This window comes from Oncorhynchus kisutch, linkage group LG26 (assembly GCF_002021735.2).
Source record: "Oncorhynchus kisutch isolate 150728-3 linkage group LG26, Okis_V2, whole genome shotgun sequence".
NCBI classification, from domain to species: domain Eukaryota; kingdom Metazoa; phylum Chordata; class Actinopteri; order Salmoniformes; family Salmonidae; genus Oncorhynchus; species Oncorhynchus kisutch.
This window is the reverse complement of record NC_034199.2, coordinates 14,253,584-14,277,062: the sequence shown is the minus strand read 5'-3', so window position 1 is coordinate 14,277,062 and position 23,479 is coordinate 14,253,584. Positions and strand designations below refer to the sequence as shown.

The window sequence follows — 23,479 nt, the reverse complement described above, 5'->3', positions numbered from 1 at the left end:
CTCCGAAGGAGTGTTGAGCTGTTCTCAGTCTGCCACCACTCTGAAGGAGTGTTGAGCTGTTCAGTCTGCCACCACTCTGTAGGTGTTGAGCTGTTCTCAGTCTGCCACCACTCTGCAGGAGTGTTGAGCTGTTCTCAGTCTGCCACCACTCTGTAGGAGTGTTGAGCTGTTCTCAGTCTGCCACCACTCTGAAGGAATGTTGAGCTGTTCTCAGTCTGCCACCACTCTGAAGGAGTGTTGAGCTGTTCTCAGTCTGCCACCACTCTGTAGGAGTGTTGAGCTGTTCTTAGTCTGCCACCACTCTGTAGGAGTGTTGAGCTGTTCTCAGTCTGCCACCACTCTGAAGGAGTGTTGAGCTGTTCTCAGTCTGCCACCACTCTGCAGGAGTGTTGAGCTGTTCTCAGTCTGCCACCACTCTGAAGGAGTGTTGAGCTGTTCTCAGTCTGCCACCACTCTGCAGGAGTGTTGAGCTGTTCTCAGTCTGCCACCACTCTGTAGGAGTGTTGAGCTGTTCTCAGTCTGCCACCACTCTGTAGGTGTTGAGCTGTTCTCAGTCTGCCACCACTCTGCAGGAGTGTTGAGCTGTTCTCAGTCTGCCACCACTCTGTAGGAGTGTTGAGCTGTTCTCAGTCTGCCACCACTCTGAAGGAATGTTGAGCTGTTCTCAGTCTGCCACCACTCTGAAGGAGTGTTGAGCTGTTCTCAGTCTACCACCACTCTGTAGGAGTGTTGAGCTGGTCTCAGTCTGCCACCACTCTGTAGGAGTGTTGAGCTGTTCTCAGTCTGCCACCACTCTGAAGGAATGTTGAGCTGTTCTCAGTCTGCCACCACTCTGAAGGAGTGTTGAGCTGTTCTCAGTCTGCCACCACTCTGTAGGAGTGTTGAGCTGCTCTTAGTCTGCCACCACTCTGTAGGAGTGTTGAGCTGTTCTCAGTCTGCCACCACTCTGAAGGAGTGTTGAGCTGTTCTCAGTCTGCCACCACTCTGCAGGAGTGTTGAGCTGTTCTCAGTCTGCCACCACTCTGAAGGAGTGTTGAGCTGTTCTCAGTCTGCCACCACTCTGCAGGAGTGTTGAGCTGTTCTCAGTCTGCCACCACTCTGTAGGAGTGTTGAGCTGTTCTCAGTCTGCCACCACTCTGTAGGTGTTGAGCTGTTCTCAGTCTGCCACTACTCTGCAGGAGTGTTGAGCTGTTCTCAGTCTGCCACCACTCTGAAGGAATGTTGAGCTGTTCTCAGTCTGCCACCACTCTGAAGGAGTGTTGAGCTGTTCTCAGTCTACCACCACTCTGTAGGAGTGTTGAGCTGGTCTCAGTCTGCCACCACTCTGTAGGAGTGTTGAGCTGTTCTCAGTCTGCCACCACTCTGAAGGAGTGTTGAGCTGTTCTCAGTCTGCCACTACTCTGTAGGAGTGTTGAGCTGTTCTCAGTCTGCCACCACTCTGAAGGAGTGTTGAGCTGTTCTCAGTCTGCCACCACTCTGAAGGAGTGTTGAGCTGTTCTCAGTCTGCCACCACTCTGTAGGAGTGTTGAGCTGTTCTCAGTCTGCCACCACTCTGAAGGAATGTTGAGCTGTTCTCAGTCTGCCACCACTCTGAAGGAGTGTTGAGCTGTTCTCAGTCTGCCACCACTCTGCAGGAGTGTTGAGCTGTTCTCAGTCTGCCACCACTCTGCAGGAGTGTTGAGCTGTTCTCAGTCTGCCACCACTCTGAAGGAATGTTGAGCTGTTCTCAGTCTGCCACCACTCTGAAGGAGTGTTGAGCTGTTCTCAGTCTGCCACCACTCTGTAGGTGTTGAGCTGTTCTCAGTCTACCACCACTCTGCAGGAGTGTTGAGCTGTTCTCAGTCTACCACCACTCTGCAGGAGTGTTGAGCTGTTCTCATTCTGCCACCACTCTGAAGGAGTGTTGAGCTGTTCTCAGTCTGCCACCACTCTGAAGGAGTGTTGAGCTGTTCTTAGTCTGCCACCACTCTGAAGGAGTGTTGAGCTGTTCTCAGTCTGCCACCACTCTGCAGGAGTGTTGAGCTGTTCTCAGTCTGCCACCACTCTGAAGGAGTGTTGAGCTGTTCTCAGTCTGCCACCACTCTGAAGGAATGTTGAGCTGTTCTCAGTCTGCCACCACTCTGTAGGTGTTTAGTTGTTCTCAGTCTGCCACCACTCTGCAGGAGTGTTGAGCTGTTCTCAGTCTGCCACCACACTGTAGGAGTGTTGAGCTGTTCTCAGTCTGCCACCACTCTGTAGGAGTGTTGAGCTGTTCTCAGTCTGCCACCACTCTGAAGGAATGTTGAGCTGTTCTCAGTCTGCCACCACTCTGAAGGAGTGTTGAGCTGTTCTCAGTCTGCCACCACTCTGTAGGAGTGTTGAGCTGTTCTCAGTCTGCCACCACTCTGTAGGAGTGTTGAGCTGTTCTCAGTCTGCCACCACTCTGTAGGAGTGTTGAGCTGTTCTTAGTCTGCCACCACTCTGTAGGAGTGTTGAGCTGTTCTCAGTCTGCCACCACTCTGAAGGAGTGTTGAGCTGTTCTCAGTCTGCCACCACTCTGCAGGAGTGTTGAGCTGTTCTCAGTCTGCCACCACTCTGAAGGAGTGTTGAGCTGTTCTCAGTCTGCCACCACTCTGCAGGAGTGTTGAGCTGTTCTCAGTCTGCCACCACTCTGTAGGAGTGTTGAGCTGTTCTCAGTCTGCCACCACTCTGTAGGTGTTGAGCTGTTCTCAGTCTGCCACCACTCTGCAGGAGTGTTGAGCTGTTCTCAGTCTGCCACCACTCTGTAGGAGTGTTGAGCTGTTCTCAGTCTGCCACCACTCTGAAGGAATGTTGAGCTGTTCTCAGTCTGCCACCACTCTGAAGGAGTGTTGAGCTGTTCTCAGTCTACCACCACTCTGTAGGAGTGTTGAGCTGGTCTCAGTCTGCCACGACTCTGTAGGAGTGTTGAGCTGTTCTCAGTCTGCCACCACTCTGAAGGAATGTTGAGCTGTTCTCAGTCTGCCACCACTCTGAAGGAGTGTTGAGCTGTTCTCAGTCTGCCACCACTCTGTAGGAGTGTTGAGCTGTTCTTAGTCTGCCACCACTCTGTAGGAGTGTTGAACTGTTCTCAGTCTGCCACCACTCTGAAGGAATGTTGAGCTGTTCTCAGTCTGCCACCACTCTGTAGGAGTGTTGAGCTGTTCTCAGTCTGCCACCACTCTGCAGGAGTGTTGAGCTGTTCTCAGTCTGCCACCACTCTGTAGGAGTGTTGAGCTGTTCTCAGTCTGCCACCACTCTGTAGGTGTTGAGCTGTTCTCAGTCTGCCACCACTCTGCAGGAGTGTTGAGCTGTTCTCAGTCTGCCACCACTCTGTAGGAGTGTTGAGCTGTTCTCAGTCTGCCACCACTCTGAAGGAATGTTGAGCTGTTCTCAGTCTGCCACCACTCTGAAGGAGTGTTGAGCTGTTCTCAGTCTACCACCACTCTGTAGGAGTGTTGAGCTGGTCTCAGTCTGCCACCACTCTGTAGGAGTGTTGAGCTGTTCTCAGTCTGCCACCACTCTGAAGGAGTGTTGAGCTGTTCTCAGTCTGCCACTACTCTGTAGGAGTGTTGAGCTGTTCTCAGTCTGCCACCACTCTGAAGGAGTGTTGAGCTGTTCTCAGTCTGCCACCACTCTGAAGGAGTGTTGAGCTGTTCTCAGTCTGCCACCACTCTGTAGGAGTGTTGAGCTGTTCTCAGTCTGCCACCACTCTGAAGGAATGTTGAGCTGTTCTCAGTCTGCCACCACTCTGAAGGAGTGTTGAGCTGTTCTCAGTCTGCCACCACTCTGCAGGAGTGTTGAGCTGTTCTCAGTCTGCCACCACTCTGCAGGAGTGTTGAGCTGTTCTCAGTCTGCCACCACTCTGCAGGAGTGTTGAGCTGTTCTCAGTCTGCCACCACTCTGTAGGAGTGTTGAGCTGTTCTCAGTCTGCCACCACTCTGTAGGTGTTGAGCTGTTCTCAGTCTGCCACCACTCTGCAGGAGTGTTGAGCTGTTCTCAGTCTGCCACCACTCTGTAGGAGTGTTGAGCTGTTCTCAGTCTGCCACCACTCTGAAGGAATGTTGAGCTGTTCTCAGTCTGCCACCACTCTGAAGGAGTGTTGAGCTGTTCTCAGTCTACCACCACTCTGTAGGAGTGTTGAGCTGGTCTCAGTCTGCCACGACTCTGTAGGAGTGTTGAGCTGTTCTCAGTCTGCCACCACTCTGAAGGAATGTTGAGCTGTTCTCAGTCTGCCACCACTCTGAAGGAGTGTTGAGCTGTTCTCAGTCTGCCACCACTCTGTAGGAGTGTTGAGCTGTTCTTAGTCTGCCACCACTCTGTAGGAGTGTTGAACTGTTCTCAGTCTGCCACCACTCTGAAGGAATGTTGAGCTGTTCTCAGTCTGCCACCACTCTGTAGGAGTGTTGAGCTGTTCTCAGTCTGCCACCACTCTGCAGGAGTGTTGAGCTGTTCTCAGTCTGCCACCACTCTGTAGGAGTGTTGAGCTGTTCTCAGTCTGCCACCACTCTGTAGGTGTTGAGCTGTTCTCAGTCTGCCACCACTCTGCAGGAGTGTTGAGCTGTTCTCAGTCTGCCACCACTCTGTAGGAGTGTTGAGCTGTTCTCAGTCTGCCACCACTCTGAAGGAATGTTGAGCTGTTCTCAGTCTGCCACCACTCTGAAGGAGTGTTGAGCTGTTCTCAGTCTACCACCACTCTGTAGGAGTGTTGAGCTGGTCTCAGTCTGCCACCACTCTGTAGGAGTGTTGAGCTGTTCTCAGTCTGCCACCACTCTGAAGGAGTGTTGAGCTGTTCTCAGTCTGCCACTACTCTGTAGGAGTGTTGAGCTGTTCTCAGTCTGCCACCACTCTGAAGGAGTGTTGAGCTGTTCTCAGTCTGCCACCACTCTGAAGGAGTGTTGAGCTGTTCTCAGTCTGCCACCACTCTGTAGGAGTGTTGAGCTGTTCTCAGTCTGCCACCACTCTGAAGGAATGTTGAGCTGTTCTCAGTCTGCCACCACTCTGAAGGAGTGTTGAGCTGTTCTCAGTCTGCCACCACTCTGCAGGAGTGTTGAGCTGTTCTCAGTCTGCCACCACTCTGCAGGAGTGTTGAGCTGTTCTCAGTCTACCACCACTCTGCAGGAGTGTTGAGCTGTTCTCATTCTGCCACCACTCTGAAGGAGTGTTGAGCTGTTCTCAGTCTGCCACCACTCTGAAGGAGTGTTGAGCTGTTCTTAGTCTGCCACCACTCTGAAGGAGTGTTGAGCTGTTCTCAGTCTGCCACCACTCTGCAGGAGTGTTGAGCTGTTCTCAGTCTGCCACCACTCTGAAGGAATGTTGAGCTGTTCTCAGTCTGCCACCACTCTGTAGGTGTTTAGTTGTTCTCAGTCTGCCACCACTCTGCAGGAGTGTTGAGCTGTTCTCAGTCTGCCACCACTCTGTAGGAGTGTTGAGCTGTTCTCAGTCTGCCACCACTCTGAAGGAATGTTGAGCTGTTCTCAGTCTGCCACCACTCTGAAGGAGTGTTGAGCTGTTCTCAGTCTGCCACCACTCTGTAGGAGTGTTGAGCTGTTCTCAGTCTGCCACCACTCTGTAGGAGTGTTGAGCTGTTCTTAGTCTGCCACCACTCTGTAGGAGTGTTGAGCTGTTCTCAGTCTGCCACCACTCTGAAGGAGTGTTGAGCTGTTCTCAGTCTGCCACCACTCTGCAGGAGTGTGGAGCTGTTCTCAGTCTGCCACCACTCTGAAGGAGTGTTGAGCTGTTCTCAGTCTGCCACCACTCTGCAGGAGTGTTGAGCTGTTCTCAGTCTGCCACCACTCTGTAGGAGTGTTGAGCTGTTCTCAGTCTGCCACCACTCTGTAGGTGTTGAGCTGTTCTCAGTCTGCCACCACTCTGCAGGAGTGTTGAGCTGTTCTCAGTCTGCCACCACTCTGTAGGAGTGTTGAGCTGTTCTCAGTCTGCCACCACTCTGTAGGAGTGTTGAGCTGTTCTCAGTCTGCCACCACTCTGAAGGAATGTTGAGCTGTTCTCAGTCTGCCACCACTCTGTAGGTGTTTAGTTGTTCTCAGTCTGCCACCACTCTCCAGGAGTGTTGAGCTGTTCTCAGTCTGCCACCACTCTGTAGGAGTGTTGAGCTGTTCTCAGTCTGCCACCACTCTGAAGGAATGTTGAGCTGTTCTCAGTCTGCCACCACTCTGTAGGAGTGTTGAGCTGTTCTCAGTCTGCCACCACTCTGTAGGAGTGTTGAGCTGTTCTCAGTCTGCCACCACTCTGCAGGAGTGTTGAGCTGTTCTCAGTCTGCCACCACTCTGAAGGAGTGTTGAGCTGTTCTCAGTCTGCCACCACTCTGCAGGAGTGTTGAGCTGTTCTCAGTCTGCCACCACTCTGTAGGAGTGTTGAGCTGTTCTCAGTCTGCCACCACTCTGTAGGTGTTGAGCTGTTCTCAGTCTGCCACCACTCTGCAGGAGTGTTGAGCTGTTCTCAGTCTGCCACCACTCTGTAGGAGTGTTGAGCTGTTCTCAGTCTGCCACCACTCTGAAGGAATGTTGAGCTGTTCTCAGTCTGCCACCACTCTGAAGGAGTGTTGAGCTGTTCTCAGTCTACCACCACTCTGTAGGAGTGTTGAGCTGGTCTCAGTCTGCCACCACTCTGTAGGAGTGTTGAGCTGTTCTCAGTCTGCCACCACTCTGAAGGAATGTTGAGCTGTTCTCAGTCTGCCACCACTCTGAAGGAGTGTTGAGCTGTTCTCAGTCTGCCACCACTCTGTAGGAGTGTTGAGCTGTTCTTAGTCTGCCACCACTCTGTAGGAGTGTTGAACTGTTCTCAGTCTGCCACCACTCTGAAGGAATGTTGAGCTGTTCTCAGTCTGCCACCACTCTGCAGGAGTGTTGAGCTGTTCTCAGTCTGCCACCACTCTGAAGGAGTGTTGAGCTGTTCTCAGTCTGCCACCACTCTGCAGGAGTGTTGAGCTGTTCTCAGTCTGCCACCACTCTGTAGGAGTGTTGAGCTGTTCTCAGTCTGCCACCACTCTGTAGGTGTTGAGCTGTTCTCAGTCTGCCACCACTCTGCAGGAGTGTTGAGCTGTTCTCAGTCTGCCACCACTCTGTAGGAGTGTTGAGCTGTTCTCAGTCTGCCACCACTCTGAAGGAATGTTGAGCTGTTCTCAGTCTGCCACCACTCTGAAGGAGTGTTGAGCTGTTCTCAGTCTACCACCACTCTGTAGGAGTGTTGAGCTGGTCTCAGTCTGCCACCACTCTGTAGGAGTGTTGAGCTGTTCTCAGTCTGCCACCACTCTGCAGGAGTGTTGAGCTGTTCTCAGTCTGCCACCACTCTGCATGAGTGTTGAGCTGTTCTCAGTCTGCCACCACTCTGAAGGAATGTTGAGCTGTTCTCAGTCTGCCACCACTCTGAAGGAGTGTTGAGCTGTTCTCAGTCTGCCACCACTCTGTAGGTGTTGAGCTGTTCTCAGTCTACCACCACTCTGCAGGAGTGTTGAGCTGTTCTCAGTCTACCACCACTCTGCAGGAGTGTTGAGCTGTTCTCATTCTGCCACCACTCTGAAGGAGTGTTGAGCTGTTCTCAGTCTGCCACCACTCTGAAGGAGTGTTGAGCTGTTCTTAGTCTGCCACCACTCTGAAGGAGTGTTGAGCTGTTCTCAGTCTGCCACCACTCTGCAGGAGTGTTGAGCTGTTCTCAGTCTGCCACCACTCTGAAGGAGTGTTGAGCTGTTCTCAGTCTGCCACCACTCTGAAGGAATGTTGAGCTGTTCTCAGTCTGCCACCACTCTGTAGGTGTTTAGTTGTTCTCAGTCTGCCACCACTCTGCAGGAGTGTTGAGCTGTTCTCAGTCTGCCACCACTCTGTAGGAGTGTTGAGCTGTTCTCAGTCTGCCACCACTCTGAAGGAATGTTGAGCTGTTCTCAGTCTGCCACCACTCTAAAGGAATGTTGAGCTGTTCTCAGTCTGCCACCACTCTGAAGGAGTGTTGAGCTGTTCTCAGTCTGCCACCACTCTGTAGGAGTGTTGAGCTGTTCTCAGTCTGCCACCACTCTGTAGGAGTGTTGAGCTGTTCTCAGTCTGCCACCACTCTGAAGGAGTGTTGAGCTGTTCTCAGTCTGCCACCACTCTGAAGGAATGTTGAGCTGTTCTCAGTCTGCCACCACTCTGAAGAAGTGTTGAGCTGTTCTCAGTCTGCCACCACTCTGTAGGAGTGTTGAGCTGTTCTCAGTCTGCCACCACTCTGTAGGAGTGTTGAGCCAAAGGCTTTCTGCTCACTTCTCAGATCTGTGTGGGTGGAGGTCTGTGGTCTGTGGTGTGTGGTGTGTGGTGTGTGGTGTGTGGTGTGTGTGTGTGTGTGTGTGTGTGTGTGTGTGTGTGTGTGTGTGTGTGTGTGTGTGTGTGTGTGTGTGTGTGTGTGTGTGTGTGTGTGTGTGTGTGTGTGTGTGTGTGTGTGTGTGTGTGTGTGTGTGTGTGTGTGTGAGCGTGTGTGTGTGCACGCGTGTATCAAGGTCTCCCTCAACCTCAAAATATTCTTCCTCAGGGGATGTACCTGGGGCTCGGACGACTCCGTTCAGCATCACCTCAACGTGACCTCTCGCTCACAGATCGGTCTGTGCTCAATCAACTCCCAAAGGAGCTCCTAAGGCAACTACTACTCTTTGATTCTTCAGACAAATAATGATATACAACTCATACATGGTTGAATACTACTGTAGTCATGGCCTGAGGGAGATCATTTGCCTTTAATTAGCTTTGCGTTTGACTCAATCAGAAAAACACACAAGGTGAAGTTGTCTATGCCGCAGGGAGTTAGGCTGCATTTACAATCAATTACGGCACAGTACAAGTGATGTATCGTAAACAGGCAGGGAATAAACATTTGAGAAAATGAAGAATTTCGAAAGCCCTCTGCTGCTAGTAACAGGATATCAGGAGCACTTTCTGCATTGCGGCATGTCTGACAGAAATAAATAACCCCTGGACCGTCTCAAACCAAGGCTCCACAGGTGAGCACCAGCATGGCTAAATATTCCTATCGCAGGTCGTGTCTAGCACCTTGACCGTGAGCAGAGAGGAGATTCTCAAAAGAATTGAAAGGGATCAACGAAATCCGGTGATCATGAGCAAAACACTGAGTGACGGGCATGCCCAGTATACAACCCAAAGTCACAACCGAGACATGCTAACGCCATCATTCATCTAAAGCTTGTCGATGGGCACGTTCACAGGGTTCACTTTTGATAGCAGTTGAGTCACCCACAGCTTGTGTGACATAGCTAACGCAGCACGGCAAGCAACAACGCCACGATGGAGTGATGTTTCGCGGAACCAAATGGTCGTCATGGGCATTGGCTAGAGTGGCAGGGGCAAAAGAGATTGCTTTCACTGAGCACTATTGACAGCAATTAAGCAATGGGCTGTGAGTTGCTACAGTCTCTCCAATGATTTGACTGTGTTAGTAATGAAATAGGAGCGCGTCAATGAGGCACTAAACACTTACCTCATAGTGAGGGAAATGCAGACGCTTCTCTCGACATTAATGTATGTTATTGTTGAATCGTTGCTGTTGAATCGTTTGAAAAGGAGTCGCTGGACAACTACACAATCATCCAAGGTTCTGAGCTTGAAACCCATCAACAAATCCAACGGAAAGCCCCAATATAGAAGGCCATTATATCACTCAGTACTCCTCTTATCCCCGCTCTAAAAAGCTAACCACGACCGTGGGCAGAAAGTATTATCTTAAGACAGGACAAACACATGTTCCATCAATGAAGCATGAGTGTACAGTCATGGTGCTCCTGTCTGGCAGCTAAAAGCCTTTCACCCCCCCCCCCCCGGCTCACCTCAGACCGACCTCTCAGAAGAGCTCATCCTCTGACTAGAGACGTGTAGTATCTCCACGTGGTTGTCCACAGCATAGCATACATTCAAACTGGGCTCAGATTCCAGTTCCATTGTGAAGGACCAGTGAGTGACGTAGAGTCCATAGCTTTAAAACTAACAACCCCCCCCCCCCCCCCCTGCCTGCCCTCTGCTCTCAGAGGAAAGGAAGACAGTGTAGTGGCTCCACCAGGACAGACAGGGGCCTTTGGACAGCGTGGGACTTCCTATCCTGGCCAACTCGCTCACTCGTGCCTTCCTGTACGGCTGAGGGGGTGGAGGGATAGGGGAGAGGGGAGCTCCTTAGGGCAGCAGGAAGGGACAATTTGGCAAGGGATATCATTTTCTAACCTGCTAATGACAAGCTCTACTCCTTTAGTCTTAAACCAACATGGGTGACACTGAAAGACATACAAACATCAACACTGCTCTTCCAAAACAAATCCCCATGGAATTACTTGTGACCTTAGCACAAGGATCCATCTGTCATAGATATGGGGAGAAGAATCTACCCAGCGGTGAACTATTATTCCTACACTATTTATTCAAGGGAAGAATGGCTCTAGATGACCGCTTAAATGATGGTGATGACGCCAGCGGTCTAACCACAATTGTATAACATATCATGGAGATCGGCGAGCCCACACACAACAGGAAGTGCACCGATTGTCTATAACACTGCACTTCCCCCTAGTGGTCAAAATGTCTAAATGAGACTGCCTCACATTGGAACTTCAAGCAGATGTTTCGAGAAGAGAAATACCATCCCAATTAACATATTACAAAAAGGATATTTCTTGTGGTGTAAATAACCTGCTTTGCACTTTCATGTCCTCCTCACGTGATGTAAACACATTGTATAAACACAACTTAAAATGCACTGCTTCAGTAACACACCTCAAAGAATGTAAATGGCATTAAATCACCAGGCCTGCACGCTTATTTTGCACATACATATCAAAGAAAATCCAAGAACTCCCACAAAGCCTCATTATTTCCAGTGTGGGTATCATCAGTCCACTGATACAGATAGTTACCAGAGAGTTACAGCGGAGGTTGGTGGCACCGTAATTGGGGAGGACAGGCTCGTGGTAATAGCTGTAGTGGAATAAGTGGAATGGTACCATGTGTTTGATGCCATTCCATTCGCTCCGTTGCAGCCATTATTATGAGCTGTCCTCCCCTCAGCAGCCTCCTTTGATACAGCCACTATCTGAGGTGAGTCATACTGGATGGTGTATTGAAAGCTGAATCCACAAAGGTAAGGCGTAATGCTGAGGTGCTTACCTCCCACAGAGACTTGAACTCCCTCTGGTCGATGCGGAGGAGTTCACTGAATTCCCGGGTGACAATGGTGGCGTGCCGAGGGGTGTTATCCAGGATCGACTCCCCAAATGCTGTCCCAATACCCAGAGTGCAGATTGTGACAGCATCCTACAAGAGACACTGAAAATGATCTCTGCTTGGATGGTTCCTCGTTCTTTTCAAAAGAGGAAGAGACAGGGAGGAGGTAGGGGGACTATGCTAATCAAATGTTTTTAATCCCCTTAAAAATGGGCCTTGCCTTAAAAAATGGGACTCAAAATGCTGGCTTTGGCAGTGATAAGATCACTCCCAAAGGTGGGACGCAATCTAGCAGATCTGAACACTTGCATTAGACAGAGGGCTTCTAAAATCACTCCAATCAACAGAGGGCCGCCAGGCAGACTAGAGCACATGGGGCGCTGGTAATTATATGAAAAGACTCCTGGTGTCCCCAAGGTTACCAATCTCAGAAGATACAAATCACTGTGAAGTAGAGTGCCCTTTCTAGTTGGCTCTTCAGATGAGCTCCAGGGTTAATGTACATCTTGATCTCCTCATGCACATGTTACAGTGCAGTTCATCCTTTGACGTGAAAGGAGACCAACTAACTAATAGAATCGAAGGTATTGAAAATATTTTCTCCCAAGTCAGGCAATTAGGTTTGCAAAATTCTGGGAACTTTCAATAAATTCCCTGGTTTCCCAGAAATCCTGGTTGGAGAATTCCGTATTTCCTGGTTTTTAACTTCTGATTCCGGGAATCCTCCAACCGGGAATTAGGGAAAACCTGAGAATTTATTGAAACTTCAAGGAATTTTGCAACACTACAGGCAAACCATAAGGAATATTAATCATGTATTTATTGTAGGAAAGTGGACACACCTCTGATATATCTCATTTGGTATTTAATGATTGTATGCATAAATATTAACTGTTGCTATAGTACAATTTATTTTGGAACCAAGGAATGGATTGAATACAATACAGGGTAGTGATTTATATTACACAGAAAAGTAATTCAAAGTAAGGGAGGTCATTTCATTCTGCTGTTTCATTTTGCAATCTTGTTCATTTGCTATTTTTCATGCCATCTACTGTTTTTTAGCATCTACTCAATAAAGTATATCGCTTTTCATTAAAGGCAGTGTTTCCCCTATATTAATTTAGCAGCAGCATGCTAGCTGTTCCTGTAGAATTCCAGTCGATGGCTTGCGAAACTACCTTCAACTTCCTTCAAACTACACTGACTTTGGGTAAGTCAAAATCTCCCACTGTCCCTTTAAGATCAGAGTGAAGATCACAACTTATATTTGTAGCAAACAGAGCGAGCAGTGGCACGAATGAGAGACACAAGTGCACAGCCACCTATAGTGCTGTGGCGCACATCAGTTATATTTCCGATGGTGTCAACATAATTACAGTTTCATGCATTTTGGAGGAGAATATATATATTTTTTTTTTCAGTGACCAGAAGTGACCTGTCACCCCCTCGGCAAAGAGCAATAGAGCCCCATATTGGAAGTGTCAAAATACCCATAAAACATACAGGTCAAACAATAAGGGCTGTGTTTCGTGTAGGCTAACCCTGGCGTAAAGATTTGATAACCATGTAAATCTCTCTCAGACAAGTTGACTTTTATCAATATATTTGTCTCTATTTACTCTTTGATTCGAAAATGCTAATTAGCATGAATTTAGACATCATACAAGACTACAAATCCCTGCAAGCTCTTGTACGTCATCGCTAGCTAACCCCTTTGCTAAACGGTATTGTGTCAATTTAAAACTTGCACAAGACAGTTCACAAATAAATGTAGCCAATTTATTTGTTACTACATTTAGCTAACATTAGACAGTTAATCCAAGATTCGAGCCTTTGCCTTGATTCGGCAGTCTCATCCAGAAAATCATGGTATTTGTAGTTCTTTATGATAGCCAATTAGCATTTCATTTTGGGAGGGAAATGGGAAAAATGTATGGTGGAAAAACGATTGGAACAATTTCCCTGTTTGACCGCTAGGGTGTTATGACTAATACTGTGCTACTCTATCAACCCCTCCTCCCAACAGTCTGACGAGGATATCCTCAAAGCTTTAAACAGTAATATGTAACTTTTTGGGCGACCCGGCCAAATGCACATAAAAATGTGAGTTCTAGATCTGTCATTCTCATTGAAAGAAAGTCTAAGATGCGGTAGATCTGTTCTATGTGCACTATTTCTATGGGTCCCATTCAAAAGTTTTGTTTTTGAGTCTTTTATTTTTGGTTTTGTACACCAGCTTTAAACAACTGAAAATATAATATTTGGGGTTATGTCAAATATATTGTTTGTCACAGCGGTTTAGATGCAGTGATTATCTACGCTATACATGCTTGTTTTGTCAAATAAACAGAAATGGGGTGAACTATTCAATTTTTTTGCAAGGAAATGGCAAAGGGATTTCTGCGTAGTGCATCTTTAATATTATTCCTAACCACCTGTGGTTTCAAGTCTAGAATATAAACAACAAGAACCTAGTTCCAGTCTCCACCATACTCCAATCCAGCAGGTGGAGGTAATGCACCGTCTGGTTTGAACTCCACCATAACCCCCTCCCAATATACCTGATGATTTGCTGTCTCTGACACTTTGACATCAAGTGAGCCAGAGATGACAGCATACCAGCTGGTACCAATATCTCCTTGACGGTATACTGTAAAAGAAAATACACGAGGTGAGAACAGATTCTCATATTCTAGAGTCTTGTTTTAGCATACAGGTCTTTTGAACATGAAGCCAAGACTTACATGTGATACCCTTCTCTAGACATTCGTAGAATCCACAAAGGCATATCTGCTGTAGAAGGCTAGGGTGGAACCTCTCAAAGGCCTTCACACATTTCAGCCTGGCCAGGATGATGTCCACATCTTCCCCAGAGCGTTCAGCGGGTCTAGATAGATGGAGAGGACATATCCTTATTGGTCAGTTATTCTGCACAACGTTAGAGAATTAGGAAAATAATTGTTTGTGACAATTCTCCCTGGAGAGCACCCACCCGTCAGACATTCAGCTCCATTCATATCCCCTCGATTAGAGTCAAAAACAGATTGAAAATGTTTATGTTACGTTTTCAAAACTTACTTCTATCGCTTAACATGTCAAACTATTTCATACAAAAGTTGTTAACGTTGTTTATTCGAATTGAAACTTTAAAGTTAAATAAAATCGACGACTTGTAGCTTACTCACCACAGCGGATTGTTTGTGTACTGATTTGGAGAGCACATGCCGACCCAGACCACATAGTTATCCAGAAAGAATGTTCTATGTCAGTGGCATTCAAACTTTTTCAGCAGGGACCTCATTTCTGGGGACCCTACTTTCTTCCTGACAGAATTTCTGAGGACCCTATTTTTCCCCCCCAGAATGTCTTGCGATCCCACTCTAAATTTAACAACCTTAAAATCGGTAAATTTCGATTTTTACATCAACAAATAACCTTCAATTCATTGCATTTTCATCTCTTATCAAAATGAAAAGAAACCAATAAATACATTTACTCAATAAAATTGCATCTTACAAATTATCTTTCTCAAAAACGTTTGTATATTGTCCCTTACAATAATCTGTAGTCTTAATATTTTGTTCCTTAAAACCTCTTAAGGATTAGCTCCTTTTTTTCAATTTTCGCCTAAAATGACATACCCAAATCTAACTGCCTGTAGCTCAGGCCCTGAAGCAAGGATATGCATATTCTTGGTACCATTTGAAAGGAAACACTTTAAAGTTTATGGAAATGTGAAAGGAATGTAGGAGAATATAACACAATAGATCTGGTAAAAGATAATACAAAGAAAAAAACAACCATTCTTTTGTATTTTTTTTGTACCATCTTTGAAATGCAAAAGAAAGACCAATATGTATTATTCCAGCGCAGGTGCAATGTAGATTTTGGCAGCAGTGTATGTCTAATGTTCTAGACTGATCCAATGAACCATTGTATTTATGTTCAAATGTGCCTAATTTGTTTGGTAATAACTTTTCATGTTAAAAATGGTGCACTCTCCTCAAACAGTCGCATGGTATTCTTTCACTGTAATACTGCTGTAAATTGGTCAGTGCAGTTCGATTAACAAGAATTTAAGCTTTCTGCCAATATCAGATATGTCTATGTCCTGGGAAATGTTCTTGTTACTTACAACCTCATGCTCATCGCATTAGCCTACGTTAGCTCAACCATCTTGTGGAAGAGACACCGTGCTTATTTCAGGAGAGCTTGGGCTGGAGTGACATGTTGTCCCAGGGCTCTCAGCCTCAGTGGTGTAAGAAATTATTGACTGTCAAAATTATAGGCACTCTGCCTTAGAAGCCAGTAAATTATCTGTTATTTTTAAATTATCTGTCTATTTGTCAGTGTTTGTCAATGTCTTGTAAATATTAATGGATCCAGCTCTCCTTCTGCCCCTGTAAATAAATACCACCATTTTGCACCTGATTCTTCGCACCCCCTCACAAGACCGTGTTGGATCCACTATCTTGCATTCACATTACACTGTTGAATTACTTGCCACAGGTAATGTGTATATATATAAAATACAACATATTTCACTGACCTATAGCCTGGGGGTAAAGTGCGGGAAAAATATATAATTTTTCTGGCACACTTTCAACTCCCTAGTGGTGCGATAACTTCCCAATACTGATAAAGTGTAACAACATTACTGGACGCAGATTTGGGAAGATACTTCCTAAATGTGAGGGACACAGCTGCATATTCAGCTATTCCTATTTCCTGTCGTTCCCTTCCTACACACCGGCAATATTTTAAGCCCCAAATTGCATCATGTGAGGTAAACATTTTCCTCGTGGCATATTATAGCTGCTTGTTCTGTACCTTACTAGCCGACTATGGGATCAAACATATTTGAGAGACTACCAACTGTCTTGGTAGCTGGTATAGGCCCTTTGATACCTGTTGTGTTTAATGCAAGACCGAGTATAACAATGCACATATGAAATTCTATATTTAGCCATTCACATTGTATTTGCACTTACATTTGGTGGGGAAAGTGACACAACCAACCAAAGTCAAATCAAAAGTCTGTACTGTAAATGTCAAATGTCTACATCATATGGCGAGTCATGTTTGCCGGCGGGGGATAATGAGCCACACCAAAAGCAACTCATTTAAGCTGCACTGCCTAAAGTGCCTAGTACTCTCTACAGTGACAAAGGGACATGTACTGTGTAAACACATCTGGCAAGCTGTGATGGCCGTGTGGCTAATGCACTTTGAACCTGCCCTTAGAACAGTTGTGTATCTCTCTCTCTCTCTCTCATGGAGGTGATGGTACAGAATGGAGAGACTGTAGAGAAGTAGGTTTCCTGGAGCATTGGGGCCTCTTTCTTTCCTTTCTCCTGCAGCCTTATCCACAGCTCCGTATTTAGAGCAGTGGGCCCAGAGAACCCCCGGGAATACACCATGTCAGCCCCCGCATCATCTCCTCCCTGTGTTATACAAGTCATTTTCCAGACAGGTAAAGTTGTGTCATGCTCCTCGGGGGGCAAAGCTAGAATGGCACGTTTAAAGCTCTAGACTAGAGCAATCAACAGTGAAACGACCACAACCTCCCACCTGTATCACCTAATAGATGTCTTTGGTGGTTCAACACACGCCCTTTCTATTTAAAATGCTGTTAGAAAGCACATATAATCCAAGAAGTATTCACTTGTGTTTACAAATTCTCACTGGACAATAAGAGTCAAATAAGTCCGTGTAGAGTATTTCTGACCTAAGGTTACATTCTGCATGAAGAGTAGTGCAGTAGAAGTAGGAAAATAGCAACATAGATTTTCTAGAAGGATCATCCCTTGGTTTCCAACTCGTGACCATCATGGGGAGTTCTGTATCTGTCAGTCATAAATAGAGGATGAACATTCAACTCTCAATGACTGATATTTCCATCTAATAATTTACACAGTGGTACACCATAGTCACTCAATAGACCGCATGGGGTGCACCCACAGTGGGGGACCATAGCATAGCAGTGTGTTTGTAAATACATCACTGGTTCTTGTCCATCTTCTCGTGACATTTGATGTAAACGATCTCGTAATTAAAGAGCGTAACCTACTATTACTTTCAGAATCATCAGTTAGTAGTATTATATGTTAATTAGGAATGATGGCACATCCACGCTCTGAATCAGTTCATATCGTGTTTAGAAATGGGCTGTATCTAGAATATAAACATACGTAGGCTAGAGCAGTGTTTCATATGGCACATTTATGAAGACATATTATAAAGGCATAAACCTAGCGATATTCACTGTATCAAATTCACCCGTTAGACAACATATGGTAGCCTAAAAAGAGTGCATTGCGGAGGATAACCTGCTTCTGTGAGGCAAGCAAACAGGCTACACTGGTCCCATTGGAAGGAAATGCCTAAAACGTAGTAGTCATCTCCAAATTCAGACGAAAACACAGCGTAGTGTGAAAAGTACGAAGTTGGTTTCAAAAGACATTTTAAAGAAATGTGGAATTACCTTTTATCAAGGCAAATAATCCAATCTGCAGAGGCAGAGGAATGGCCAGAGGTGTGCGCTGCTACCATTTTCGGAGAGATCATAGACCCGGTGAAAGGAAGACTTGCATCAGCAGCTCTTTTTATTGGTCTATTCCCTTATCCCTCCTGCTCTTCAAATGCATCGTTGAATTTGACGCCTTTTTGTGATCCCTTTTCACGCAATACGTTACTTGAGTGGAACGTTAATGATGGTTGGGAGACGGGGGATTATATTCTGAAAACAATTAATAGGATCATTTTTAGCCTACGAGTTACAACTGTAAAGCTGGCAAGTTTCCAAAAAACAATACTGACCTGGGAGCTTTTGCCAGACTTCAGCTCTCCAGACCAGTTTGGAAAAAATACCTACTACAATACAAAAACAATAGACTGTGCGACAACATGTGACGCAAGTAAGGTTCAAAGTCATTTGAGAGGAAATATGCGATTGGTACACCCAATGTTGGACTTTTAAATGAATGATATACATGCATTGATTCTTGAAGCATATAACTTATAAATAAGCTTACATACCCCATACATACCCCATTAAAACCAAAAATATGAGCTTGTTTAATTTCATTGTTTGTAAGCAATGTAATTGTAAACTTACATTGTATAGCATCAAAACATGAATCTATAAGGGCACAAGGCGAGACCCATATGCAGACACAGAAGGCAGATGGTTGAGCTCCGATATTTATTATAACACAAGGGGTGGGCAAAAAGGCAGGTCGGATACAGGCGAGAGTTTATAAACCAGGTCAGAGTCCAAACAGTACAAGGCATTAGGCAGGCTCAAGGTCAGGGCAGGAAGAATTGTCAGGCAGGCGGGGTCAGTGTCAAGACAGGCAAGGGTCAAAACCAGGAATACTAGGAAAAACAGAGACTGGGTAAAATAGAAGCTAGGAGATAAACTCGGGTTGACTTGAAAAACATGACGAACTGGCACAGAGAGACAGAAAACCATAGGTTATTTACACCGGGGATGATGAGCGACACCTGGGGGGTGGAGACAAGCACAAGGACTGGTGAAACAGATCAGGGCGTGACAGGTTCAAACTACAATTCGGATGATGGATGGTCAGTCCTTCAATCCGAAGCTCTGCATATGCATTTGAGAGTGTTTACATGTCTACAGCCCCATCCCTCAGCTGTTTACCAAAGCAGTGGTGGGTGGCTGTTTTTTTGTTGTTTGCATTGCAGATTGCCCCTTTTAAAGACAGTCTTTGCAATAGCTCAGTGTTTACAACCTTGCCTGGGACCTAAAACAGTGGCAGCGTTGACAGCCAAGGTTTGATGGAAATCGGTTACAGTGGTGCCATGACTCGTATCTCCAGAGAGCTGATATCGGTCAGCTGCTGGGGTTGCTGCGGAGAGGAGGAGGTGGTCAAATGAGCTTGAATGTAGGGGTGAATGTAACCGAGGTAATGTGCTGGGTTGTCACCTTAGTGGTGATGAATAAAAGAAGCCAGCTATTTCCTCCGGAAAGGAAGCTACTGTTGCTTGGAATAATTATGTTCAGATTTTGTGGATACAAAGCCATTATGACTATGGTGGTTCGATTGCAGTAGATTATACAAACACTGTAAATGCACGGCCACCAGAGAGATGCTACTGAGTTGATGGGATGACAAAGCAAAGCAGGACAAGCAATAAAAACCACAATAGCTGTGAAGGCCAGTCACCACGGTGACAGCACTGCAGCAAAATGAGTGGGAGGATATAGAGGGAAACAGTTAAATGCTTTTATTTCCACGGTAAGGAAGAACCTGCAGTCAGCCCATGGTAGGTCATGAATAGTCAATATTGGAATGACACACTGGTACGCTGTGGATAACGGGACAATAAAAGTGTAAATTTCACATTCATGTAGGCTAATGCCTGCTTTACATTTGGCAACCTGAGAGAGATTCCTGTGTTTTGTGTTTTTGCAGAAATATGTAATTAACATCAAACTGGTTCACTCAAATCACTCTGGCTTCCAACCGTCTCTCTGATTGATTTGGAGAACTTCTTGCACTCTGTGCTCAGGCATTCAGATGAATAGGAACCATAGGAGTCCTAAGGTAGCTAGACACAGGCTCTGCCACTCTCATTCCACTGCAACACACACTGACTACAACAACACCAAAAAAGCAACTCAAGCCCAATGGGCTCTTTGGATTGGCAGGAGGGGACGGTTCCACATCCTGCAGATGTATCCCATATACAATATCCGATGTCCAGACGGTGTGTGTGCTATACCCAGGGAATCAAGTGGCAGCAGCTGCTGAAGACAGATGTGCCAAACAGCATGATTTAAATGGCCAGGGGAAGGGGAATTCAGTGCTAAAGGGTATTAGTATGCCATGCAGGGAGGCAGACGTATAGTGTGATATTTGGAGGATCGTACAGGAAGGGTCCGGTGAAGTCAAGTAACAGGAAGCTAGTACAGGCAGGGAATAACATTTGCTTCTGTCTGCTCTATAGTATACTTGGCTGCTATAATGACGGCAGAATCAATTTTTATTCACATTGCACACCATTTCTTCTCCTGAAAACAGTATCTAATCTCATTTATGCACCGTTGGAGCTGTGCTTGTGACTATGGAGGAGAGAAAGATAGAATTCATAAACAGTATCACATTTATCACAATGTTAAGTTGTTTCTTGTCCTTCCCTTTAACAGTTGACTTGGAAACGTGAAAGTAATGGCTATGTTGTTATCTTGCCTCATTAGATGTTTTAAATCCACTATGTGTTTGTTAGCTAGACTGTAATTCGTGTTTGAAAGTTCCATCTGACTGCAGTTTTTAGTCCAAAATGACCTCACTGAACTGGGAATAAAAACTATGTGCGGTATTACATTAATTAACCTGGGCACTTACACAGTATAGATGGCAAAGTGGGTGGGGTTATATCCTTCCTGTTTGGCCCTGTCCGGGGGTGTCATCGGATGGGGCCACAGTGTCTCCTGACCCCTCCTGTCTCAGCCTCCAGTATTTATGCTGCAGTAGTTTATGTGTCGGGGGGCTATGGTCAGTTTGTTATATCTGGAGTACTTCTCCTGTCCTATCTGGTGTCCTGTGTGAATTTTAGTATGCTCTCTCTAATTCTCTCTTTCTCTCTTTCTTTCTCTCTCTTGGAGGACCTGAGCCCTAGGACCATGCCTCAGGACTACCTGACATGATGACTCCTTGCTGTCCCCAGTCCACCTCCAGTTTCAACGGTTCTGCCTGTGATTATTATTATTTGACCATGCTGGTCATTTATGAACATTTGAACATCTTGGCCATGTTCTGTTATAATCTCCACCCGGCACAGCCAGAAGAGGACTGGCCACCCCACATAGCCTGGTTCCTCTCTAGGTTTCTTCCTAGGTTTTGGCCTTTCTAGGGAGTTTTTCCTAGCCACCGTGCTTCTACACCTGCATTGCTTGCTGTTTGGGGTTTTAGGCTGGGTTTCTGTACAGCACTTTGAGATATCAGCTCATGTACGAAGGGCTATATAAATAAATTTGATTGGATTTGTTATAGATGATTTTTTAAGTTATTATTTTGACATGAGATTATCATTATCATCATCATCATTGCCATAATCACACTACTGATATGATTTAGGAGCATTTCTGATCTATCTCACCCATGGAGGAGGTCAGAGACCTGGCAGTGTGCTGCCAGGACAACAACCTCTCCTTCAACATGAGCAAGACAAAGGACACGCCCCCATTCACATCGACGGCGCTGTAGTGCAGCGGGTCAAGAGTTTCAAGTTCCTTGGCGTCCACATCACCAACAAACTATCATGGTCCAAACACACCAAGACAGTCTTGAAGAGGTCACGACACCTTTTCCCCCTCAGGAGATTGAAAAGATTTGGCATGGTTCCCCAGATCCTCAAAAAGGTATACAGCTGGACCACTGAGAGCATCCTGACCATCACCGCCTGGCATGGCAACTGCTGGGCATCCAACCGTAAGGCGCTACAGAGGGTAGTGCATACAGCCTAGTATATCACTGGGGTCAAGCTTCCTGCCATCCAGGGCCTATATACTAGGAGGTGTCAGAGTAAGGCCCCAAAAAATTATTATTTTAATGTATTTTTTCAATTTAGTTTATTTAGTCAATATTGTCTTGACTCTATTTTCTTAAACTGAATTGTTGGTTAATAAAGAGCTTGTAAGCAAGCATTTCACGGTAAGGTATACTGCTGTTGTCTTTAGCACGTGTGACAAATAACATTTGATTTGATTTGTTCCCAGCAATTGTATTTTCTCTCAGAAGATGGCAGCATTGACCGTTTCTTCTCGAAGGTAAACCTATCAGGGTTCATTCTGTCCAGTAACATCATGATATCCTTTATTTTCTAACTTTTGAATACTGCTTACTTATCCAACTGGGCACAGACCACAACTCACATACCCACATACGACTGTCAAGTCTGATCTACTGTTGTAGATTCGGTCTAACTGTTGTGTGATGGCGACAAACCAACCACAAGTTGTGTTTCAGAACGGCAATTGCCATCAACTGAAGGGAAAGTTTGCTGCCATCCCCATAGTTACTCCTTCTCATCTGAGGTGGAATTTGTGAGTTGGTCAGGAGGATGGGGTCATGTGAGCAGTTTCTGCACAGGCTTCGGCATACAGTGCATGGCAGCTGCACCATGCAACCTCATGACATGGCTTTATGAAGTGGATAATCATCTTCCAAGGCTCATCAACCACCCGTGGATAACACAGTGAAAAGGTTAACCACAGGGAACTGTTGAGAACATGTTATGTTTAGATTGGAGTATGATTTGCTTCATGTAATTGAACATTGAAAGGAGCGTACAACACATGCTACATATTTCCAGTCAAGAAGCCAAGGGTGGAAATCTGAAGGTCGTCTGTGAAGTTTTACTGACGCAATTTTAGTCATGTAACTTCTGGCAGAGATTTGAAAAATAATCAATAAACACTTCAGAGATTTGATCTGTGAAGAACTCGTAGATTTGTATGACATGACTAAGAAGTTCCCAACAGAACAACAACAAAAAATCTGTGGTGCTGGAATGGAAAGTTGTTCGCTCCAGAGGGCCTTTGTCCACATGTGGAGGATTGATGCATGTTGGGTTTTTTTTGTCAAAAGACTACATGAATTATCGGATTTGTGTATCTGAATTTATTTAATTACTTTAGGATCTAGTCACTTGACATTTTACTCCCTTGCTGAATACCAACTCGGCCCACTTCATGGTACCTTGGTGAAACTATTCTCTTCAATTCATAAAAAAATGTGCTGAGAAAACCTTCATATGTCCAATCCACTGTATCTCGGAGAAGACGTCAATGGACTAATGCAGCTAATAGAACACCTGAGATTTACAACAGAGAGTGAAAAGGTGTTCTGAGAGGAAACGCAACTAACCTTCGTTTCTGGATTCATGGCTGTATTTCATGAGTTCTCTGCCAGCAAATGGGTAAAAGAAGGATCTACATACAGTTGAAGTCGGAAGTGTACATACACCTTAGCCAAATACATTTAAACTCAGTTTTTCACAATTCCTGACATTTAATCCTGGTAAAAATCCTGTTAATCATGTTTTAGATCAGTTAGGGTCACCACTTTATTTTAAGAATGTTAAATGTCAGAATAATAGTAGAGAGAATGATTTCTTTCAGCTTTTATTTCTTCAGCTTGTGTTTCTTTCATCACATTCCCTGTGGGTCAGAAGTTAACATACACTCAATTAGTATTTGGTAGCATTGCCTTTAAATTGTTTAACTTGGGTCAAAAGTTTCGGGT

The 23,479-nt window shown here is 45.7% G+C and overlaps 1 protein-coding gene across 2 annotated transcripts in view; it reads right to left on the bottom strand.

Annotated features, from left to right (window-relative positions):
* The window catches only part of LOC109871314 (rap guanine nucleotide exchange factor 4-like), a 58,441-nt gene extending 40,645 nt beyond the window's left edge, over positions 1-17,796 (bottom strand). For both annotated transcript variants that reach the window (XM_020462148.2, XM_031805628.1), the window contains exons 1-4: positions 17,689-17,796; positions 13,949-14,091; positions 13,766-13,854; positions 11,145-11,291 (exon numbers count right to left, since the gene is read on the bottom strand). In XM_020462148.2, the coding sequence (XP_020317737.2) occupies positions 11,145-11,291; positions 13,766-13,854; positions 13,949-14,091; positions 17,689-17,771 (462 nt within the window). In that variant the 5' untranslated portion in view covers positions 17,772-17,796. The remainder of the gene's footprint in view (positions 1-11,144; positions 11,292-13,765; positions 13,855-13,948; positions 14,092-17,688) is intronic.
* Between the last annotated feature and the right edge of the window lie 5,683 nt (positions 17,797-23,479).